Source organism: Electrona antarctica (genome assembly GCF_951216825.1).
Source record: "Electrona antarctica genome assembly, chromosome: 20".
NCBI classification, from domain to species: Eukaryota; Metazoa; Chordata; class Actinopteri; order Myctophiformes; family Myctophidae; genus Electrona; species Electrona antarctica.
This window is the reverse complement of record NC_136801.1, coordinates 10,287,722-10,310,193: the sequence shown is the minus strand read 5'-3', so window position 1 is coordinate 10,310,193 and position 22,472 is coordinate 10,287,722. Positions and strand designations below refer to the sequence as shown.

Sequence of the window (22,472 nt, the reverse complement as noted above, 5' to 3'; positions counted from 1 at the left end):
AAAAAATCTATGTACAATTTAAGACGCCTGGTGGCGTTTGAATCTACCTTGCTGGGCGGGGCTGGACGTTGGCGTGGGGCCTCTGAAGTGGGGGTTGATGTGGATGTTTTTGGATTGCGGAGGCTGCGGGGGCTGCTGTTGTTGGCCAAAGTTGAGTGGCGGGGAGTTCATCATGCGCGGCGGCTGCTGCTGCTCCATCTGCGGGCGTGGCTGTGGCGGCGGCGAGCGGTGGGCCAGGTGCGGCGGGGGCATGAGGGGCTGCAGGGGCTGCTGGGCCAGTGGCCCGCCGTGCTCCTGGAAGGGTGGGGGTCCTCGGGGGCCCGACGGCTGGTGGTGCTGCTGGTGGTGCTGCTGGTGGTGATGGTGCTGCTGGTGGTGTGGAGGATGGTGATGACGAGGAAGAGGCATTCGAGGCTAAAAAACAAACAGTCACGGTGAATTACTTCCTCAAAGCAATCTGCTTTCAATAGGTACTCACTACGAACATGGATGCTTTAGGCAGATGCATGCCCTAATAATATATAAATGAAGGCACATAATTCACTTAAAGGGTTTTCTGTCATTTGATAGCATTCGTTCAAGTTCCGGATACCCATGGAGTTGATCACTATTGCCCCATTTCATTATTTCCACTTGCTGCTGCTTGCAATAAGCAATTAAATGGACCCAATGAGAATAAGAGACTGATCATCGGAGCTACCGTCTTTTTCTCTGGCCTTGCTAAATTGACAGATACATTAATTCCCCAAATTCCCCAACATGTAGATTCTACGGAATGATTCACAAGTCCTGCAATATTAATCAATCATAGTACCCTTCACAAATCCCTCGACTTCCCAGTGCTTCATCGGAAGGCAATTTATGTAGGTTACATAAAAGTATGGTAACTTTCTCTTCCCCAGATAGTGATGCTTTCAAAAAGGCCTTGAACGAAACTGACAAGCAATGTACTGTAAATGAAAAGATTATATGCTAGGAGAGATATCCAATAATAAAAACCCACAAGGAACTAAATCCTGGGCGAAGAGCAAATTTAACACAAATGTGTGAAAAACCAAAGAAGAAGGGCTCCCTGACTAACGACGTGGTCACCCGCGCTGCTGGCCAATGGAGAGCGACGTCGCTACGTGGCAGCCATCTTACTTCGGTGCAGCATAACATTGTGTCTATGGGGCATGTTCTTTTTAAATAACCATAACTTGCAAAAGAAAATACCGATTTTCAAACAGTTTGGTTTGTTATAAACATCATAGACATCTGCATACTTATGTTGTTATATGATGTTCATATAAAAACATAACAGATAAGCATCCTGAATCATAGCCACATTGATCCCGTTTGTAAATCTGTCAAGATTTGAGTGAGTTACGAGTATTTTTGTTTGAGCTGCCATAGAACATACTGTACTGTAGCACCGAAGCAAGCTGGCCGCCGGGTGAACTAAGTCGGAGACTCGGCCTTGAGCCATCTAGCCTTTATATAAGTCTATGGCAGGGTTCCCCAATTAATTTTCCTCAAGGGCCATATTTTGACTAGGGAACCAGGCTGGGGGCCGAGTCTGCACGCGCGAAAAATTGGGTTTTCAATTTTTTCATTAATTAATTAAAGATTGTTCTCAACCAGTGGTCCGGGGACCACCAGTGGTCCTTGAGGGGGTGCCCTTTTTTTTGGTTTGTTTTTTTAAAATTCTTCCAGGGGCCACAAGGGGGCGCTCCGCGGGCCAGCCTATTGGGGAACCCTGGTCTATGGTGTAGCCCCCATGTTAGTGATTGTTGTTGCTCATGAAGGGGCAGCAACGGCTGGCGGTAGCATCAGCTTAGCTTGTTTTCAGGTTTTATAAGGTCCTAAAGATGCCAGATTCTGAAGGAAAAAAAGGACAAATAAGCACGCGGCCACGCGTGCGCCGTGCACGCACGTCGGCTCCGTATGTAGGCTGTGATGAGAGTAAAAACTAAAAACAAAATAAATATTTTAAAATATTATTTTCGGGTTGTGGAGAGAAAAACGGATTCTCGCGTCCATGGCTAGATTGGGTTAATTTGGTATAAAGCTGTATAAATGGAATATGGCCAAATGATTTGCTATAATCCATATATCAACAGTCATAAGGAGGTAATTGACTTTTTTTCCCCATGAGCACATGTAGGTCTTGGATAGCGAGCTGAAAATCATACTGAGCAAATACGTTGTTGTATTTTTGATGCTTGACAGACGGTATGAGGTAAACCCAGGGGAGAACCATTTCAAATCATCTTATCCACTGAAGCCTGTGCGCTCACTCCAGCTAATCTTTAACCCATTCAGGCCTGACGTCGAAATTAAAAAAAAACGTTCGCTCTGAAAGAATATATATTCAAAGATTTGTGCCGCATTTTTACGATTTTTCAAAAATAGCAGACCTACAAGCTCGTAGCGCGCCACTCGGTGGCGCGCTATGAGCTTGTAGATCTGCTATTTTCCAATAGCTAAGGTATAACGTAATGCTTAGTTAAAACACCAAAAGGGGTTCCCGCCCAGAATGGGTTAAGAGCGGTGGGTTAAGATGCATTACGCCATGTAGCAAAACAATAGATTATCCCCTTAGCAGGTGTTCAAATGGATTTCCAATTTATGTCCACGGCAATCTACCGTAGATACATTTTCTTTCTTTTACACAATAGTTAGATCCACATAATAAGCAACCCACTGTATAGTATGATTGATCACACAGGAGGCCAGCACAAGATGTAGTCAGAATAGTAGTTCTCAAACTTATTCATGACAAGGAAGTTCAGCCATTTTCAAATAGCCGATGTATTAAAGTGGTTGAACTGATATTAATTTAATATACCGTTATCATTATTATTAACAATAATATAATTGAATTAATATATTATGGACAAGGGCTATAATATAGTGAATTCACCATTTGTCAGCCTTCTGATTGGTCCCTGACTGACTAACCAGGAGGCTCTTTCTACCTTGTTTAGCCTTGGTTTTTTTTTTGGAAAAAACTAAAATCAAACATGATATTTTGTTTTTCACTTCTGTTATTATGAGTGTTCTTCAGTACTGTAGTACCACCTGGTATGGATGTTTGTCTGCAGCCCTAAAGTCACAAATAATGCAACAACTGAACATTTGTTCAAAGATTGTTGGACAACAACTTCAGAAACTTTATACATCCACGTATGATAACAGCATCCTAAGGTTAGCAAGGAATATCACCTCTAATACTAAGCATGTGTTGTATGGAGAATATAGGTTGCTACCTTCAGGAAGGAGATATGGTGTAGCAGCATACAATAAGGTCAGACTAAAGAGGTCCTTTGTCCACCAGTCGACCCTGAGGCTTAATCAGGAGTCGTAGTAGCCACAGGATAATCTAAGCGGTGGATATTGCTCTTGTCTTCATGTATGTAAATTGTCTTGTTCTTTGTGTTATGTCAAATGTGTGTAAATGTGTTCTGCATACTTGGCTGCTGTGTCACAAGACAAATTTCAGTGTGAACTGACAAAGTACTATATCATATCATATTTACCTGCATGCCCATGTTTCCCATGTTTCCCATCAGTGGAAACCTCTGGTTATTCATTCTTCCTCTCCCGCCTCTGTCACCCCTGAAGTCCATCATCCCGAACCCTGGGAAGCCTCCTCGGCCTCCTCTTCCTCGGTTGAACCCTCTCCCCCGGCCTCCGAAGCGGTCCTGTTTCCTCTGCCTCTCCTGCTCCTCAAATTGCATCAGGTCGGCCTTGGCCTGCTCCGAGAGCTCTGTCAATGAGAGAGAGAGAACAGGAGCATGACGTTGAAGTACTCAAGCATCAAGTTGAACATGTTTCTTTCCTTCTTTGCCTGCCGGGCTACGGATAGAATGTGACACTCTGTAATATTCAGCAAGGCTGAGGCAAGCAAAGCAGCATTAGGCCTACTATAGTCTTGAAGGAATATAAGCAGGAGAAAACAGAAATAAAAATTAGTATCAGTGGCTTCAATTAGGGCGATTCTTTATGCAAGAGACGTGATCCAAGACAGAACTGAAAAGTACCCAGTGTTTCAGGGATGTTCCTCCGTTTCCCAGCTGCATCTGCCAGCCGCACGACAGTGCCATCCTTGCGCTCTGATTTGAACCTCAATCGACCAGACTCTTCGTCCTCATCCTCCTCTTCGTCAGATTCCTCCTTTGCCTCTTCCTCTGGTTCGGCTTCATTCTCGGCCTGGAATAATGACACCAAAATGGTTGGAGGAAATCCATTCCCAATTGTACCGTTTAGCATTTGATTTGCCCTTGATAAGACAATTGAAGAGTTATATTTTAAATGAAGTTACGATGGCAAATGGGGCTGCACAAGAAACAGAAATGAAATCAAAAACACATTGTGCTGTTGTCTAAGATTTCGGAAAACCCACAATAATTAGAGGCTTGCATTATATTTCAATGTAGTGTAATTATTACATCATAATAACCATAACAAGCTATATAAACCAGCTATATATATCAAGTGTATTGTTGTGTTAGCAGCACTATTTTGTAGACACTGTTTGCTGGATGGCTGGCATCCTTTGCCTTTCCCTATTCATTCACCTCAAATGTTAAAATGTGAAATACTTCCAAACAGCTCACATGCTGTTTTCTCTTTGAGTGAGGTTGACACTCCGGACAAAAGACAAGTCAAATCACACGAGGGGAGTGGTTGAAAGAGGAAGCACCATTTGAATTGACTTTTGTCCAGAATGGCACCTCATATTTGTCAATCAAAACAGACCATGGAGGCTTCATGCACATGTCATCTTTATCAAGCTAAAGCCGCACAGAAATCCACAAACTGTAACAAGACCCACTATATATGTTCAAGTGGAACAAACAGGATGGGTCAAGTATGAGAGCTGAGAGGGCAGCAGTGTGAGTGCGAGGTGGGGTAGCTCCATGTGGACAACTATGTTTGTGTTGTATGTTTGAGTGTAGCCTGTGTGTTGCTGTCAGAGCAAGAACAATGCATGTTTTTCCTTGACTTTTGGCCAGTATATATATTGTATTGTTACATTATTTAGACTTTTATTAAACAAGTATTCATTCTTACTCGTGTAGCCAAATAGTTGTATTGGTGAAGGTTGTGTACTAGAAAATGGTAGAATTGTAGAGAATGTGATCATCTGCCTATTTACGACATTGAGCAACGAACAGCAAGTGGAAAAAACACAATATATGCCAAGACGTCCACAGACGCATGTAGTGCCCAGGGGCGTCTTTGTAAAGAATTAAAAAAAATAAAGGGGGGAGGGGGTTCTTCAAAATGTCTAAATGTGGGCACCCCACTTCGCTATTTTGAAAGAATGAAAGGGCACAAATTTAACAGTGGGAGAATGGCGACTCTGGGCGATACAAATTTCCTAGTGGGCGTTCCTGCTGTCATTACCTATGTCCTCGTATTGGTGGTATGGAGGGTAAACAAAGCAACACAAGAATTTGATTGGCTATCGCGATGTCGTCCAAAGACAAAATATTTTCATGTTTTAGGGAGACCTTCCTCCGCCCACCTTTCGACTATCGCCTATTCGCCTGATATCGCCGGTAGTTGCCGGGTCCCATTGACAAATAACGCAGTAATCCCAAAACAGTAAATATGAAAGCTTTATATGGCATTTAAGTTATTGGTACAACAAGAGGCATCAGTAAAGACTTTGGCACGAGACCTTAAAGCTAAATTCATGCTTAATTTCAAAACATTTTAGCCCAGTGGTTCTCGAAATGGGGACTTTAAGGTTAATATAGCATAATGAAAAGATTTACCACTCCATTTTATGTTTCAGACTATCAATAAGCTCAAAATGTCACATTGTGAGCTTGTTTGCTTGCTATTTTTGAAATCCCACTACCAGAATCAGAGAGGCAACGTCGCTGTGTGCGTCAGCTCATCACGGTCTGACCAGCAATCCACCTGCCTCCAAATTTGCAGACTCAATGTCTTCACATATTGTACAGTTAATATAAAACCATTATTCAGGCACATTTCAGCCACTTTTGCCCATTAGGCCCATTCTTCGCAACGTCAAACAGCGGCACGCACCGATGGTAACATCATTCTACAGGCCACAAGTTTCTGCGTTACATTTTATTTGTATTTGCGTGGCACTAGAGCGAATTTGAATAGAAGAATTGAGAATGCAATTTCCATTTTGAAACACAAATCTTCTCTTACCCTGGCACAAAATCTTTTCAGATTTCAGCCAAATTCAAATCAATTTGGTGGTCGTGGACATCATGAACGCTTGAGAACCATTGCTTTAAACCATTCAGGACGGGAACCCCTTTTGGTGTTTTAAGCATTATTTTATACTTTAGCTATTGAAAAATAGCAGATCTACAAGCTCGTAGCGCGGCACTACTTTGAAAAATCATAAAAATGTGGCACAAATCTTTGGATATATATTCTTTCGGAGCGAAGGTTTTTAAGTCAAGTCTTTGCTTGGGGGGGGGGGTCCCTGGAACTACATATTTTCAGATGGGGGTCCGTGGCCAAATACAGATAATTCTGGGTGTCTTTGACATGAAAGAGGGTGAGCACCACTGACAATGGAAATGGAATAGTCCTCAGGTCAGGACTAGATGGTTTAATGATCTACCTCTTCTGATTCGAAGACCTGAGAAGCCCCAGCATCCTCTTCCTCTTCTTGCTGCTGCTGCTCCTCCTCCTCCTCTCCCCCCATCACCTGGTCTTGGGGAAGCGCCTCCTGTTCCACTCCCTGCTCGCCTAGTGTCTCACCAGCGTAGCTTGTTGCATAAGCATCATCCTGACAACCATAAATGGAAATCCATTATTTGTTGGCGCTAATTAGCAAGCACTGATCATTCACATTTCAATCAGCACAATGGAAGGAATTGGTTGCACTGTGACGGATCTTCTCGTTCACCCCGGTGGCTTCACTATTCAAGTTTATCAATTCAATATGTATTATGTATTAAACCAAATTCTGCCAGCATTATTTAATCCCTCGATAGCGTATTGCCAAGGTTTTATCGCACGTATCACTTACTTTGAAGAGCCAAATATCCTAACCGCATGTTACAATGACAAAATGCCGTGTGTGGTGTCTTGACCGGTTGTTGTCTCGGTCGGTGGTGAAGAATCCCGACCGCGGGTATCACAGCGCCTGCTACAGGCCGTTGAGAAACCTTGTCTTCCCCAGAAACGGCGCAATGAATGTCGTTTGAGATAGAGGGCTTTGCCCATACAATGCAAGTGGATGCGCATCTTCAAAATGGCCGCGGCCACTGTCCCACTTTGAGTGTTAGGCTAACGAACGGTAGCTAACGATTCGATCGGATAAAAACATGGATTAAAGACTATAAACCCTGGAAAACGTAGGTTCCGGGTCTGGCAGGCTAGGGTACTAATTTAACCCTACGGTTTCGCCGGGTTTGGCATACTCCGTGTTGAGACAAATACAAGCATAAGGATATCCAATGACATCCTATAGTATCGAAACCATTATCCCAGATTTATTAGCTTTGAATATTTACAGACGAATATTTATCATCGTAATCACGGTAAAAGTTTGAAATAGTAGCAATATGGGACATGAGATATGGGTGTATGAGTCAATAGTACTGTTCATTCAGGTTGCTTCAGCTACAATACGTTTCCCATAATATATATATCCAATATATGCAGAAAAATGCCTGCTTGCGAAGGTTGGAAAAGTCAATTTCTTTATGAGGAAAAAAACAAACAAACAGTGGGAAAAGGAAAACATTGAAATGTTATGGTTGGGATTTGGGAGGGCCACTGCGGTGCCCCAACAACCCCCCAACACACCACCACCCAATCATGCATTACCATAACATTGGAAGCAAGGCTTCATTACCATTCCTGGCAGCATTTGAAATTCAATGAGATGTAAATGTTTGGCATGATATACAGAAATACATGAGAAGATAAAAAATAAAAAAACACCCCTCTGGTTCAATGATGGTGAAACTATCATCGACTGACTCTTTCACAAATCATTTTCATTGGCTCGTCTCTTTATGTGTTAATGACTGAGCGGGCAATGTCACATGTCACACACACACACACACACACACACACATTCTGGGAGATGACGACAAGTCCATTTATGTTACTTCAAGACAAAAACTAAATAACCTGTCTCACCGTAATAGCTAATCTCCTTCCAAAACAAAAAAAGTCATACAAATCTTTCTGTACATCCTTGGTCTATGGCGACCAACAAGTTGGACCCAATGAATACACATCATGGCCATCTCATATTGACAAACAAACACTTTTCCCCCCTTTTTTCGCAGAATACTGACAGCTATCCCTAAAGTAAAGATAGTCTCAAGGATTTAACCAGACGTATTGAACAGTCCTTCTGCGCTGCAAGACAATACTCGATTTAGGAAGCTGGCTGGAACACAGTGTTCTCTACCAAAGAAAAAACATCCTCTCTGAACTGATTCTCGAGCAATTTGGATAGTGCAGTCACCAAGATCACCATTTGAACGTGTTCTGCCCTTACTATACGTTGGTGTATGGCTTGGCAGACAGCTAACATAGTTCCCAATAAAGCTCCTTAGGCAGTGACTTGGTTTAACTTCTTAATCTTTACTGGTGATTAAATTGTAAAACTGCAATACAGAAAAATAGAAAAACAGACAATTGTGTCAAAGTGTAGAATCATAAACCAAACCATTTATTTTGTATGCATCACAAGTTGCAAAATGAACATGTACTCACTGTACTATTCAAAGAATCAAATTACAAACATTTTAGAAAAGATTAAACAAACTTATAGGCATATTGCTTTAAGAGCCATAAACTTTAACAAAAAACACACAGACTTACAGACTTATCCTGTCCAAGGCCTGAGAGAAAGGAAACACTCAACCTGCAGTGAGTGAGCTCTGAACTGACTCTGACCAAACTAATCACCTATTAAATACCCTGGTGAGGCTACCAGGTGAGGAGAGTTACTAATTAGGCAAAGGAACATTGGTCTCCATTACACATACAAGGCTTAAAGGTAAACTACATAGAAAGTAAACAGCACAGAACTACTTCTTCAATTAACTGCCCGTTCCTTGCATCCTTGACTAATACACCACTGGGATATTTGACATGGTCAGGGCAGGAATTTCACGGCGGCCACGGCCGTCATTACCCCTCTCTTTGGCCGTGTGCCCCTCGAAAAATGGTATGCCCAGATGGCCACAGTGGCCGTTGTGCCCCGACCGGCGCCCACAGCAGTTCATTTTACCGGTTTTCCTCTGCGCAATTTTCCAGTCATTACGGTAACCAATATTCCCCAAACGTCCAACGCACATGAACAACCGGAGATATATTTGTGTATTGTAGTTGTGTTGCCATTTGCCAAGTGGTTTGATTATTTTGCTTATAACTACCCCCGCTGGTCGTCATCACGCGCGCACACACGCACACACGCACACGCACACACACACACACACACACACACACACACTGTCTAACACGAAACAGCGTGTGCCCACCAAAACAAACATAAATGTACTTTTGCGTCACATATGGATAGCGACAGAAAAATACCATGGATATAATTAAACACAATGTTCCGTTCCCCTGTGCACAGCGCAGATAACTCCAGGTAAGAACAAAAAACTGATCTGAAGCTGCACTTTCACTTTGTGTTGACTTATCTCCAGAGTCCTCAGTCCTGCAGCCCACATGTTATTCAATATATTACTTTAGCACAAAATATAGGCTTTTCTAAACCACGCCCTCATTCAAAAGTTATGTAGGCGGCTGTCATTCAAAAGAGGGCAAGATAGATGGAGTAAAGGTGGAATACAACAGCTCCATCCACTTTTTGTTATTTAAAGCTGTGATTATTTATTTAAGAAGCACTGTTCTGAACCAATGTTCGCCTTGAAAAAAAAGTAATCATCCTTAACCTTTAAGCTAAAATAATTACCGGGGACTTAAAATCATTGTTTTAATTGATGGCCTTCATGCCCTGGCACTCGACCTTTGTGCCCTCAAAAAGTTGACCACACTAAAGGCCAAGTGGCCTTGCCCCTAAAAGGATGAAATTGCAGGCCTGGACATGGTAATCAGTGAAACGCGCTGCATCACTCGATAACACAAGTTCATGTCTAAATGAGGGTCGGCCTGTAGGTCAGATATGGTGTTTGGTGTTGCGCTCCATTAACCTGCCAGCCAACAACACATTAATGCAGGAAAAAATACCCTTCTCAGCAAACGAGATGGATGGACAGACTGCCTCAAGGGGATGCAGATGCTTAATCCTTTAAACTGTTCCACGTATTACCTCTGAATGAATACCACAGCAAACACAAATGTTAAGCCCAGGCAGTTTAGTGACCTTGTAAACATAGTAATACACACAAGAATACAAATGTGCATCTGCACCTGCAGACAATTTCCCCCCAAAATGCAAGATGAGCAGAGTAGTGTCATTGCCAAGTAAGAAGGTCAACATCTTATCTTTGTATGGTAAAAAGAACATACTAATACATCTTTGTCAGGTGCCAAACACCATCGCACCTTGGCAAATGGACCGTAACGGACATTTGCACATGGAACTGGCCTTATCTCTGATCCTGTTAGCGCAGGCTAAGAGGGAAGGGAAACGAATGAAAGGGAAACCTGCATCAATCATTAGGAAACTGTATGGGGTCGTCCTTAGGAAGGTCAATAATCTTTTCACCTATGTGAGACTTTATCAGATCCATTCTGAAGCCCCAGATAAAAGCCTCTCACATTAACCTCCGCCGAATGGCAGCGCGTCTCCCCCACACAAAGCAGCCTCTTACTCCCACAAAGATACCGGGCCCAAGGTCACAATGGCCCGGGGATTTGGAGGCGACAGCGGAGCATTACCCCGCGCCAAACAAGCTGTCAACGGCAAAACTTTGTCAGCAAGATGGAGAAATTAACTGGCAGGAAGTGATAATGAATCTAATCCTGGTTTTGCCGCTGCAACACCACCATGCGTCTCCCTGTGTCCCCCTGAATGGATTTCAATCCTCTACCATCCCTATGCCAAGGCAGGAAAAGTGACATTATCTCTAGTATACAATAGAGTTGGACTGAAAAGGGAGAGGGAGAAAGTGGAGGTGTGTGTGTGGGTGTGTTTTGTGTGCGATTGCTCGTGCGTGCGTGTGAACGAGCGAGCATGAGGACTCACTTGAAATTCACTGTCCAAGGGTTCAGTGATTTGGATGTCTAGCACTTCATCCTGATAGGCGTCGTCTTGGGCCAGCTCTCCGCTGTAGTTCATTTGGTCTTCTTGCATCTCGCCATCGACAGCCTGGCTGTATTCCTCGGTGTACTCCTCTTCCCCCGCCCCCTCTTGTGGGTAGACCCCCTCCTGCACGTCCTCATAGCTGTCCTCCGCTCCCAGGTTGACGATGTCATCTGTGTAGCCTTCTTGCAGGTTCGCTTGCTGCTCGTAGGATGTGGCAATGCTCATGGTGGCGTTGAAGCCCACATCCTGGCCACTGAAAAGATTAAAATACCCGTTCAGATTCTCCACAAAAACAAACAGGTACAGTAGGTGTAACAAATAGGGTTGCGATTTCTAATTCTATATTTCTGAAACATAGTGTTATACCAAGACTTTATACACAAGGTGGGTAAATAAAAGACCTCTGAAGAATCGCCTGGTCTGAGTGTTATATTTATTCCAAGTTTAAGATTGTAAACAAAATGATGCAGACACGACTTCTCCGGACAGAGACTTCGCATGAACATGGATAAATGCACTTTGGTTCGGGTATATAAACACACAGAATCTGCAAAAGAGGTGGTCCTATTATGACACGTTCTTAATTTACACGACAACAACTGGCTCGCTTCCAGCAAGGAGTGCAGTTTAGGCCGGAACAAGACAGTGACCCATTGATGAATTGTAGCATGGGAGTCTCGACCTGATAAGATAAGCGTCTGAGAAAAAGGTACAGTCTGCCTAGCCGAATACTATACGCTCGGCAGATGCCCGTTCTCTTTCAGAGCCTCTGACCTTGTCCATAATTCATCAGTGTAAACCTCCTCTCATCAACAGGAACTATGAGACCGAGGAGAGCATGGTCTGAGTACTTGACATGTAAGAATGTAAGGAGGACACATGGAAAAATAGAATAGCAGACTTCAGCATTATATGGAAATCTCAATACACATGTGAAATGAAAAATTATAGAGAATTAATTGTATATTAGCGAGAGGAGAATTAATATTCTCCTAACAATAGGACTCAAACAAGAGTGTGCAGTCTCTCAAAGAACAAACTTCAACTAAGTCTCAGGCTGAGTGAGCAACTTCTCCTTCCCCTAGGTCCTTTTTAATGCATTACATAAAGTATTAGGGCTGTCAAATAAATTGAGCCTCGAATAATTGTCGACTTTGGGGGGAAATGAGCAATCGATTGCAAAAAGTATATATTCGATTAGTATGGTGTGGCTGCCGTTCAAGGTTTTATGAGGTCGATTCAAACAAAGCAGTCTGTGCTGAGACTGCCGACAGTCTTTGGTACACCCTGTACAGTCTATGTTGTTGGGCATGGAGGTTTCCCAAAAAAAAGAAAGAAAATATTTTTAAATATTTTTAATTACTGGATTAAATTAAATTAAAGAAAGATGAATTCCCTCGTCCTGGCAAAGGCGGGTTGTGGAGAGAAGAACAAGTCCCAGTTCTTGGCTTGGGTTAAAACGTTAATCAGAGCCACGCTGATCATGATGGCTGCTCTGGGGGCCATTGTCCGTCCGTTCCCTAGGCTTACACTATAGAAACAACACATCACTTCCGGCGTGGGTGGAAGTGATCCGTCTCCCATGCTTATTTTTCTGGATTTCTCTGGCACTAGCACCACCCTCTGGCCTGGAGGGCTGGGTAGTATTGTGTTAACCTACAAGATTTCCCTCCAAACAGCTGATTCAAGTTATGTAATATTTTGTAATGTTCAAAAATAGACAATGTTTGTTTCTATATCTGCTATTTTGTTAGGGGCAGTGCACTCTCCACAAGAAAGGTTTTTTTGTGTCTGCGGTAAAGACAAGCTTGTGCACTCTGCCTTTGGCACTCAAAGAGTTTTTTGGCGGAGCACCCATGGCGCTTCAAGCCAACGAGACAACAGTTCAACTTTTGGAGAGGACAGCGGCTATTTGATTGCCCTGACTGTGTCCGACAACCCGGTAATTTATGACCCACAACAACCATAATGACCCTCTCTGAACACGGCCCCTTACGGTAGACCTGAGGCCAGTTAACCACTTACCCTCTATATCAGTAGTTCTCTAACTTTTTCATGCCAAGGACCCCCCCCCACCCCCGCCCCCGCCATCTGAAAATGCTTTGTGCCAGGGAACCACCGATGATCAAGTAATACAAAATGTTCAAACACTTTCAAGATTCATTTTTTTTTAAATGTTCAGAAATAGCAGATGTACAAGCTGTCACAAAGTAACATGCTGTGAGCTGGGACACCCTTTAAGGAACCCACTTTGAGAACTACTGCTCGATACTGACCTTTTTTTTCCTTTTCTTTTTTGGACCAAATCCCTGCTCCTGTTCTAGCCATGAGTACATTCTGAAACCCTTTGTTTCCTTTTTCAAATGTCAGTCAGAAATACACAAACAAAGATATATGTCCAAGGTGCTGTCCACAATTAACCCATTCTGACCTGAGATCAGATTCTAAAAATGTCTTCTACATCCTGACAGTTTTCTGAAAAAGCTATGTTTCTATATCAGTCGTTCTTCGATTTTTCAAAAATAGCAGACCTACAAGCTCGGTGGCGCGCTATGAGCTTGTAGATCTGCTATTTTTCAATAGCTAAAGCATAACATAATGCTAACACCAAAAGGGGTTCCCGCCCAAAATGGGTTAAAAACATTAAAATGTATCATGCTTAACATAGCCTACCTTATATTTCGATCTTGTTCATCATCACTTTGTAGAAGGTCGTCGTTGAGCTCTTCATCAGACACTTCGGAGGGATTCTTAAAGAAAACAAAATGGGTGTAAATATTTCCCCAGTGAGAGAATGAAGAATTGCAACTAAATGTCTTTGGTAGATTTATTCTGTCATCTCATAATGCAAAGGTGATATGAAAATGAAAGAGAATAATGTATTGAAATTAGAATAGCCAAAGTAATGAAAGAAAATTATAATGGAAAATGGTCCAGTGCCTTGGAAGGCAATGGCAGTCTGACGCAGATCCTAGTGCAGTATTTTGGCTAATAAGTTCTCCTTTCCCAGTAAATGGTAATGCAGATGGCTCCCTATCTCCCTTGTTTACATTTCCTGCTAGGACACTCCATTCAGACATAATCATAACAATGTGTAGTTATAATTGCAATAATTCAGAATCCAGTAACAAGGAATATGAATTGAAGTTTCATTAGAGGTGTCAATAACGCACTAGCATAAATTGTTTGAGACGGATAAAACAAACTTAACAAAGTGGTGTGTGTGTGTGTGTGTGTGTGTGTGTGTGTGTGTGTGTGTGTGTGTGTGCGCGCGTTAGGGCTTTAAGCAACTAGTCGACTATTCAACTAGTTGACCTTGCTGGTACTAGTTGGAGAAAAAAAAAACTCCCCCCCGCCCGTTTTTGTAGGTTTCAAGATCAGCTAGAATGCTAGATTATAGTCACCAATGTGCAGTTTTTAAATGTTTTTTTTACATAATAGGTAGTTAAACTAGTCGACTAGTAAACTAGGCAACTAGTCAATTATTAAAAATCACTAGAAGTGAAAGCCCTAGTGTGTGTGTGTGTGTGTGTGTACTAGAGAAGGGGGTCAGAGGATCTCCATTGACCCAGGAGAGGATGCTCTATTCCCATGTGGTGTAGGCAATCTGGCCAGGTCATGACAGTTCTTTTTTGTCCACAGCACTTCCTCCTGGTTCACATCAATAATTCCCCCTGTGGAGGAACCACCTGCCACCCACTCCCACTGTTCACTTCTATCAGACAAATGTTTCACCATCCCTTAGTGCTTAGTGTCCCTGCTTCGAATTGTTTGCTTTATTCAATTCCTTCATTGGAGGAAATGCATCTGCCATGTGCTGGTAGCTGCTAAGTGCCTATTTTGTAGGGCTGTCCCCGACTCAGATTGGATTTGGCAGTTCAATGTGACGATTTGTTTTATATAAAAGTCTAAGACCTTCTGGTAAAATATTACATTGGCTTGCATTTCCGTGCAGATTTAGACCATGTTAACATGGACAAGTGTAAAGTTACATTAAAATGTTAGAGCATTTAAAATCAATAACTAGTGACACAATATAATCGGTAGCCTATCGAAATCGGCCATAGAAATAACATATCGCTATCGGATCGGTCTCAAAATAATCCAGATTATTTTCACAGATATTGGTGACGCAATAATAATGTGACCACCGGGGCACCCGCTGGCCAAGTGGTCCAGACGCATGCCACATATAGGCTTTGGCCTGGCGTCGAGGGTTCGAGTCCCGTTCATGATGACAGATGACCTTTGCTGCATGTCTCTCCCCTTCTCTCTCTCCCTCTTTCCTGCCAATCTCCACTTGATACTATCAATAAAGGCAGAAAAGTCTAAAACAAATGTTTAAAAACATAATAATGTAACCGTCAATGGCTCTTTGTTTTGTGTATTTCTAATGTTTGAAGGCAGCATAATCCTTATATCGGAATCGGTCAGAATCGGTATCGGCAGATATGACCCTGCAAATCGGAGATCGGTCATAATTTCATAATCATGCACACCTATCAATAACTGCAATGAATGTAATGGACTGTGTTGATATAAGCGTTTCATTGTAGTAAAGTTCTGTAAACCAACATGCATTAAAATGACACCACTACTGCAACATGTACAGTAAGTTAAGTACTGTATGTTAGAGTTGACTATTGTCAGTACCGGGCCAAGAATGAGGGTGTCTAGTCTACCCCCTTTCAATGTGCTAGCATTTTCATTGAAAAGAAAATGTCATCCTTTGCCATTGTGATTGAAAATACATTTGATTTGGGACAATGGTGAAATTTTTTATTCATTTCCTCACCTGATTAAACAACTGACATGGCAAAAAATGAATAAAAAGAACCACCATCTGCTGAGGGGTCTCTGACTGATGATTCAAATCATTTACTTTCAGGTGGCAGACCTAGAATTTGATTTAGTGAGGATATTAGGGATGGATTTGATATCTTCTTACCTTTTTAACCGACAGCCAGTCCTCCTGCAGCAAATCGTCTTCTAGGTCGCTTGAAGAACAGAAAAGATAACGCATTAAAAACACATTCATTTCATAATATTAAATGTATCGTGCGCATGTGACGAGAGGGTGTCATTCATCCTCATAGGTCCTTTAGAGCAGAAAGATCCTCACCAAATAGCTCCCCTCGAGGACTACCTCAGAGTTCTGAAGAAAATAAGTTCTCAAGAGCCTGCGTTGCTAAATCTACAATGTATTTTTTGATCCAGTAGCTACTGTACCTGACATTGCATGTCTTTTGTTCCAACTATGATATTATCATCATATTATAGAATAAAGACACCATTTCAGATACAAGTACAACTTGTGACTATGACACAAGCTCCTTCACAAGTGTGTGTATGAGGATGGTTTGGTTGGTCTGTGTGTTAAGTGTTTAATGTACTTTTCACATGAGCTCATGTAATAAAATGAGTTCAAGTAGTTTTCAGCAGACAGGCAGGTTGTGATTTTTCAAAGACGCTGTCATTTAAGGGTCCGATAGCGTGCCAGTTTGTAGCCCTTAAACCCAGACGTGACCCAAGGGGGATCACGCTTTGTTCTGCGACAAAAGTGCTTGTTAAATTTATATTAATTGCCTGTGTGGCCCAATAATCATAAAAAGTATGTTTGTGACTCGTGACTATGCCAAGGCTTCTTTCTGCTAAATTGTGTTGTCGTTGGCTAAACAGGGGGGGAACATTTTCGATGACGTCCCACTGGTGTGCAACATCGAGGATTGCGCAACAGGCGCTCCTAGGCTGTAGAGCGATGCGATCGGTTTTCATATCAATAAACTTCGTCTTTTGGATAAAACTTCGTCCTGGGCGCTGGGTGTTACTAATAGAAAGGACGGTGAACTTCGTCCTGGGCAATTGGGGTGTTAATTAGAGTGAATACAGTTCTACAGCTTATAGAACTGAAGTCAAGTTAAATCTCTTAAAGAGTATCTCTCTCATTCAGAGAGAGTACTACAGACACCTATGCCATCCTACAGTACATAGCGGGGGTTGCATTTCCTTTGTTTCCATCATAGGTGTCTTTCACGCCTCTGAGTGCGACTAGTCTCTGTTTGATGATCTCTGACTTGCTTATACATCTTTCTTTGAGATTTACAAAAATCCGATCTTGTCTCCCCGATTCTTTTATATTTTGAGTTATATTTTAAAACTGAGCTTTTAAATGGATTATTCATAGCGAAATTTCTGTTACTTGGTGTACCAATACTACATCTGTAATAATCAAAGTCTAGTAGTTCCTTTCTAATGCACACTGATCCTAAGTTAAAGCACCCATGAAACACTACCTTCAGTCTAGTGAAACTTTACAACATATGATAGACATAATAAATTGTAAACCTATAGCTATAGGGTAGCTGTGCCTTCATATTGTATCAACTGAATATAATTTGAAGTCCCTAGCTGCTGTGAGCACTACTTGCCAAGTTCTGTAGGCCTAGGGTTAGAAGTCAAGCACTTGTCAAATACAGCTAAATATTTGGCTCTGGCTGGTGATAAAACAAGCATTGTAGGTCTTGCTCTAGTCTAGCAATATAGCTGGACGGGTAAAACACAACATAGTGCCTTCTGATTTGTGGGATATAGCCTTAAGCCATAACCGTCTGTCGATCCTAAGAGGATGTTTGCTTGTGAATAGACCCACATGTTCTTTTTCATAGGGTATCCATTTCGATTTAACAACAGTAACAAATTTTTTGAGTTTCCATGTACTTTATCAGAACACAGGCCGTGACCCGAGGCATGTCATGAGTAGGGAGGAATGCACCCAAATGATTTGTTTTGGCTGAAACCAAAAGTAAACACTTTGCCAACTACCGAATATATTTGTATTGCAAATTATTTGCACCATTGTGTGTTAACTAATCTGGTCCGCCCACAAACATGCCTTTCTTTCTGAGCTGCGGTATCTCTTGGTGCCAATAGCATGTCGACGGCAGCGTCGACATAACCTGACTCCGCCAGCTGGTGGCAGCAGTGAGTTCCTCCACCTGGTCTCTCTCGGGCAGAGACGATGTACTCCGAACAAAATCTGATCGGACCGATATGCGGCCGCTAGAGGCGGGATCAACGTATCCTGGAGACTGATGACGTATTGTAGCTGTGCCACAGGCTAAGACTACAACTCAAAATGATTATGGAGATATCAGATTTTTATCCCACTGCTTCCAGGTTCATCGTTTCTGCTTGAGAGACCAGATCAAGGTATAGTAGGAGGAGGGAACTTGTGAACTCAACACTCCCACAATCAGGTTAGCGGCAACATGCCTATTGAGAAATCTGATTTATGCACTGCAGTGAGCATACGCAATATGGCCAATGTAATGACATACACCATGTTACTAGATTTACATTTGCAATTATTTTATGAATGAGAAATTCTAATTATAGTAACCCATTCTGGGCGGGAACCCCTTTTGGTGTTTCACCCCTTCAGGCCACTACATTATAAATCCTGGCCGCAGGTTATTGGTCAAATCCCCAGTTAAAACCTAGCATGCGTTTTTAAGGCTAATTTCACCACAATGCAACAACAAATTAATGTTACATAACTGGCTTTAGCTCCTGTAACCTACCTGCGGGGCAAACATGGGGGATTGATATTGGCCATATAGAATGCATTTTAATATATATTTCAGCAGAACAGCTTTGACAAAGAGCAATTTGTGTCTTTCTCTGAAATGTTGAAACATGCCCACAGACTAGTGCAAACTGGTGATTCACTCAGTCGGCCCAAAACTGAAAATGCATTTTTCGTTTCCCCATCACTAGTCATGGGGAAAAGGGAGTTCAAATCCAAAACCACTATATTTTCAACAATGTGTGTAGTGGAATGCAAACTAGAACACACTTAATATAAAGACGTTTCAATAGGTGCAATAAAGTAAAGTAGGCTCTTGGCTAACATGTGGCTGTTCTTTCATTCTCGTTAATATAGGACAATAATAAGTATCTCCATGTTAATTAATTAAAAACGCATAAATTGGCAGATGAATCAAAGTTAAATGATTTGGCCTAGAGCAAAAAATAATGTATAATATATATGCACATTGAATTTTCCATTCAATTACTTACTAAGATATCGAAAGGCTGAAGTCTACTGGCTAACCAATGCGAATCAAACCATTTGAAACCTATTGAGAGTGCAACGTTTTCCCCCAAAAATGCATAACACGGTCTAAAATGGCTTATTTTTCTGGTAAGATAGAAGCTTTTACTGTGTAAGGTCCATTTGTGGATGCAGTTAGTCATGGGCTACATGCTCCACAGCAGTTTGTTGTGAACATCACTAGTCTACAGCAGATAACCCCAAAAACTATTTCTCTCTCCGTGCAATGAATACCTGTCTAAATCGTCATCTGTTCCTCTTCTCCTACGTGACCGTTCTGCTCCTGGCTTGTCATATTCGTCAAAGCCTTCATCTGCAAGAGAAAACACCATCATGTTTACATTGTCTGATTAGTGTAAATGTTTAGCAAATACACCGGTCATTATTCCAGACAGACCAAAATGGGACATCTTGTGTGTGTGTGACTTGTGCCATTTTGTCCATTTGAGTCCAAGGCTAATCTGATCAGCATAGTATTTTGTGCATGCTGCCAGTAGGCCAAGGAACTCACCCCACAAATATATTTTTGAGTGGTGCAACCACTCCTATAGACAGCTATGTGTGTCCCCGTGTGTGTGAGCACGAAAATAGCGGTTGGTTGGTTTTCACCACAAATTGTCACTGTTGCGCAGCCACACACACACACACACACACACACACACACACACACACACACACACACACACACACACACACACACACACACACACACACACACACACACACACACACACACACACACACACACACACACACACACACACACACACACACACACACACACACACACACACACACACACACACACACACACACACACACACACACACACACACACACGATTTCGGGTGTGACAGTACAGTACAGGGACCCCCTGGGGACCCCCACACGGTAACTGTCATTTCTCAACTGTTTCGGACGTGGGGCGGCGGCTTGCCGGAACGGGGCCAGCACCCTGGGCGCGTTCCTGTGGGTCTGGATGTTCCGGGGACCCCCACATGGATTTGCACCACTCACTTCATATGGGTGTGATTTTTTTTCATCAACTACAACTACATACATTTTGTGAATTCATAATCTCAGACCCACTGTCCCTCCAGAGTATGGGAAGCTGGTCCGTAATGCTATGGAGTAGGGCTGCACAATTGTTAACAGTAACATCCCATCAGTGAGAGAAAGTCTGTTCCCAACATAGCATTGCTGCCTGGGAGAGAAAGTTGCCGTGACATCACATCACTGGGAGAGAAAATTGCCGTTTAAGGCTTTCCACAACTGTGTAAAACTGTGTTTTACTCCCAATTAAGATTAGCAAATTAGATAAGATAATATCTTTATTTGTCACTGTATGAGACATACAACGAAACTTTGTGTAGTGCATCCATCCATACAAACAAACAGTATCAACATAAGAAGAAAGAAACACAGATGGAGCTACACCATGTGATAAACTGTTAGTCCGTCATAGTCAAGTCATCTCAGTCCATTAATAAAAGCATCTATGTACCGTTAAAATTAATAAAATACAAAAATAAGATAAATAAGGGTGGACCACAGCGAATCATATCATATATATTGCGCTTGCATCATAAATAAATAGAGAACAAAGTTCATGTGCAGCTTCAATGTTGAAATCCCAAGGGGTCATAATAGACAATAGAGAGAACAAAGTCTGGTTGCAAACTTGCAATGCAGTAAACAAAGTTCCTCAACTGCATTTTCTCCAGGTTGCTGAATGACTCCGTAGTCCCATCTTATGGGACGTAAGGCAGCACCACAGGACCTACCATATAGGCACTTTGGGCACATGCCTAGGGGCCCTTGGGCATCAGGGGCCCCTCCAAAAAAAGTGTTTTATTTTTGAGTGATGCTAGCCCCTCCTACAGTATATACAGGTTTAATGTTTGTTTTTAATTCAATGTTTGTTTTAAAAAACGCCATTGACAATGAAGGGAAAATTTACGCCATATTATCCCTCATTATGTCATATTGTCTCTTTATTGTTAATGGCGTTTTGCGTTTGTGTTGGCACCATTACATCACCTAATCAATCAAGTTAGACTTTAATATATTAGCGCCCCTCACTTCACACGGGTGTGATTTTTATTAGCTCAACGGACATTTCTCCCATTTCGATGAAAATAAAAATCACACCCGTGTGAAGTGAGGGGCGCTCTTATCATCTTACAACATCAATTACAACATAATAGTGTGGTACGAGGCGTCAAAAAAACAGCTCCCGTAGGATTTTTGTGCTAAAATTGACCAGATCTTGGTTCTATAGAGTCCAAACTATGAGAAAATGATGGGGTTCAAATCTTTCCGACCCCCACCCCGTTTCTGGGGGGGTCATCTATTTGGGACCTCCCAGAACAGTATGCCAGCCAGTTAATGTCCGATTTTCATAATATTAGAATTGTTTTGTATGTTTTAAAACATTCCGAGTTGATTTCTTAAACTTTTAAAGTGGTCAGAAGAATCTTTTTTGACTTTTGGTAGGGGTGTTTCCTCACCTGGGACCTCCCGGACTGACCCCTGGGCCTATCCCAGTTCTCATTACATTCCTCGCTCTGCTCCTGCTCCAGAATATTGTCAAATTAGATCATAAATTAAGCATAAAGGTATTTGTAGCTGGGCTCTGATATCAAAAAATAGTAGTAGCCAATACCAGGGGTCTTCCACATGGGGCCCATGACCCCTAGGGGGTCCTCATAGTTACTACAGGGGCCTTCCAAATCATTGTGGAACTTTTTTCTTAAACCACTTTAAACCACTTGAACCATAGCATCCCTTTTCCAAGGAGAACTTTAGCCAACAATAGCTGATCTACAAGGTTGTAGTTTGAGCTTGTAGATCAGCTATTTTCAAAGTAAGGTGCCTCAGACCCAAGTGTAGCAAATATTGCTGCTAAATAAAGATCAGCCAGGCTGCTGCTGTCTTTCTCTTCGTCTTTCTGTTGTCGGTCAGGTGACTGGGAGGGCTACTTGTCATCCTTCGAGGAACTCATCAAGTATTTCTTTGCTCGTGATCTCCTTAACTATGCTCGACTGATGCCAGTCTATCTTGCCCAAATGAACGCTCTTGAACAGGATGACCCAGAAACATGGAACGCACTGAAGTCAGGTGAATTTGTGGTGG

The 22,472-nt window shown here is 42.2% G+C and overlaps 1 protein-coding gene across 5 annotated transcripts in view; it reads right to left on the bottom strand.

Annotated features, from left to right (window-relative positions):
• rbm33a (RNA binding motif protein 33a) overlaps nt 1-22,472 on the bottom strand; it is a 50,862-nt gene that overhangs the window by 17,338 nt on the left and 11,052 nt on the right. For all 5 annotated transcript variants that reach the window (XM_079490050.1, XM_079490051.1, XM_079490053.1 and 2 more), the window contains exons 2-9: nt 19,572-19,650; nt 16,173-16,221; nt 13,898-13,974; nt 11,165-11,477; nt 6,602-6,769; nt 4,026-4,194; nt 3,522-3,751; nt 48-414 (exon numbers count right to left, since the gene is read on the bottom strand). In XM_079490050.1, the coding sequence (XP_079346176.1) occupies nt 48-414; nt 3,522-3,751; nt 4,026-4,194; nt 6,602-6,769; nt 11,165-11,477; nt 13,898-13,974; nt 16,173-16,221; nt 19,572-19,650 (1,452 nt within the window). The remainder of the gene's footprint in view (nt 1-47; nt 415-3,521; nt 3,752-4,025; nt 4,195-6,601; nt 6,770-11,164; nt 11,478-13,897; nt 13,975-16,172; nt 16,222-19,571; nt 19,651-22,472) is intronic.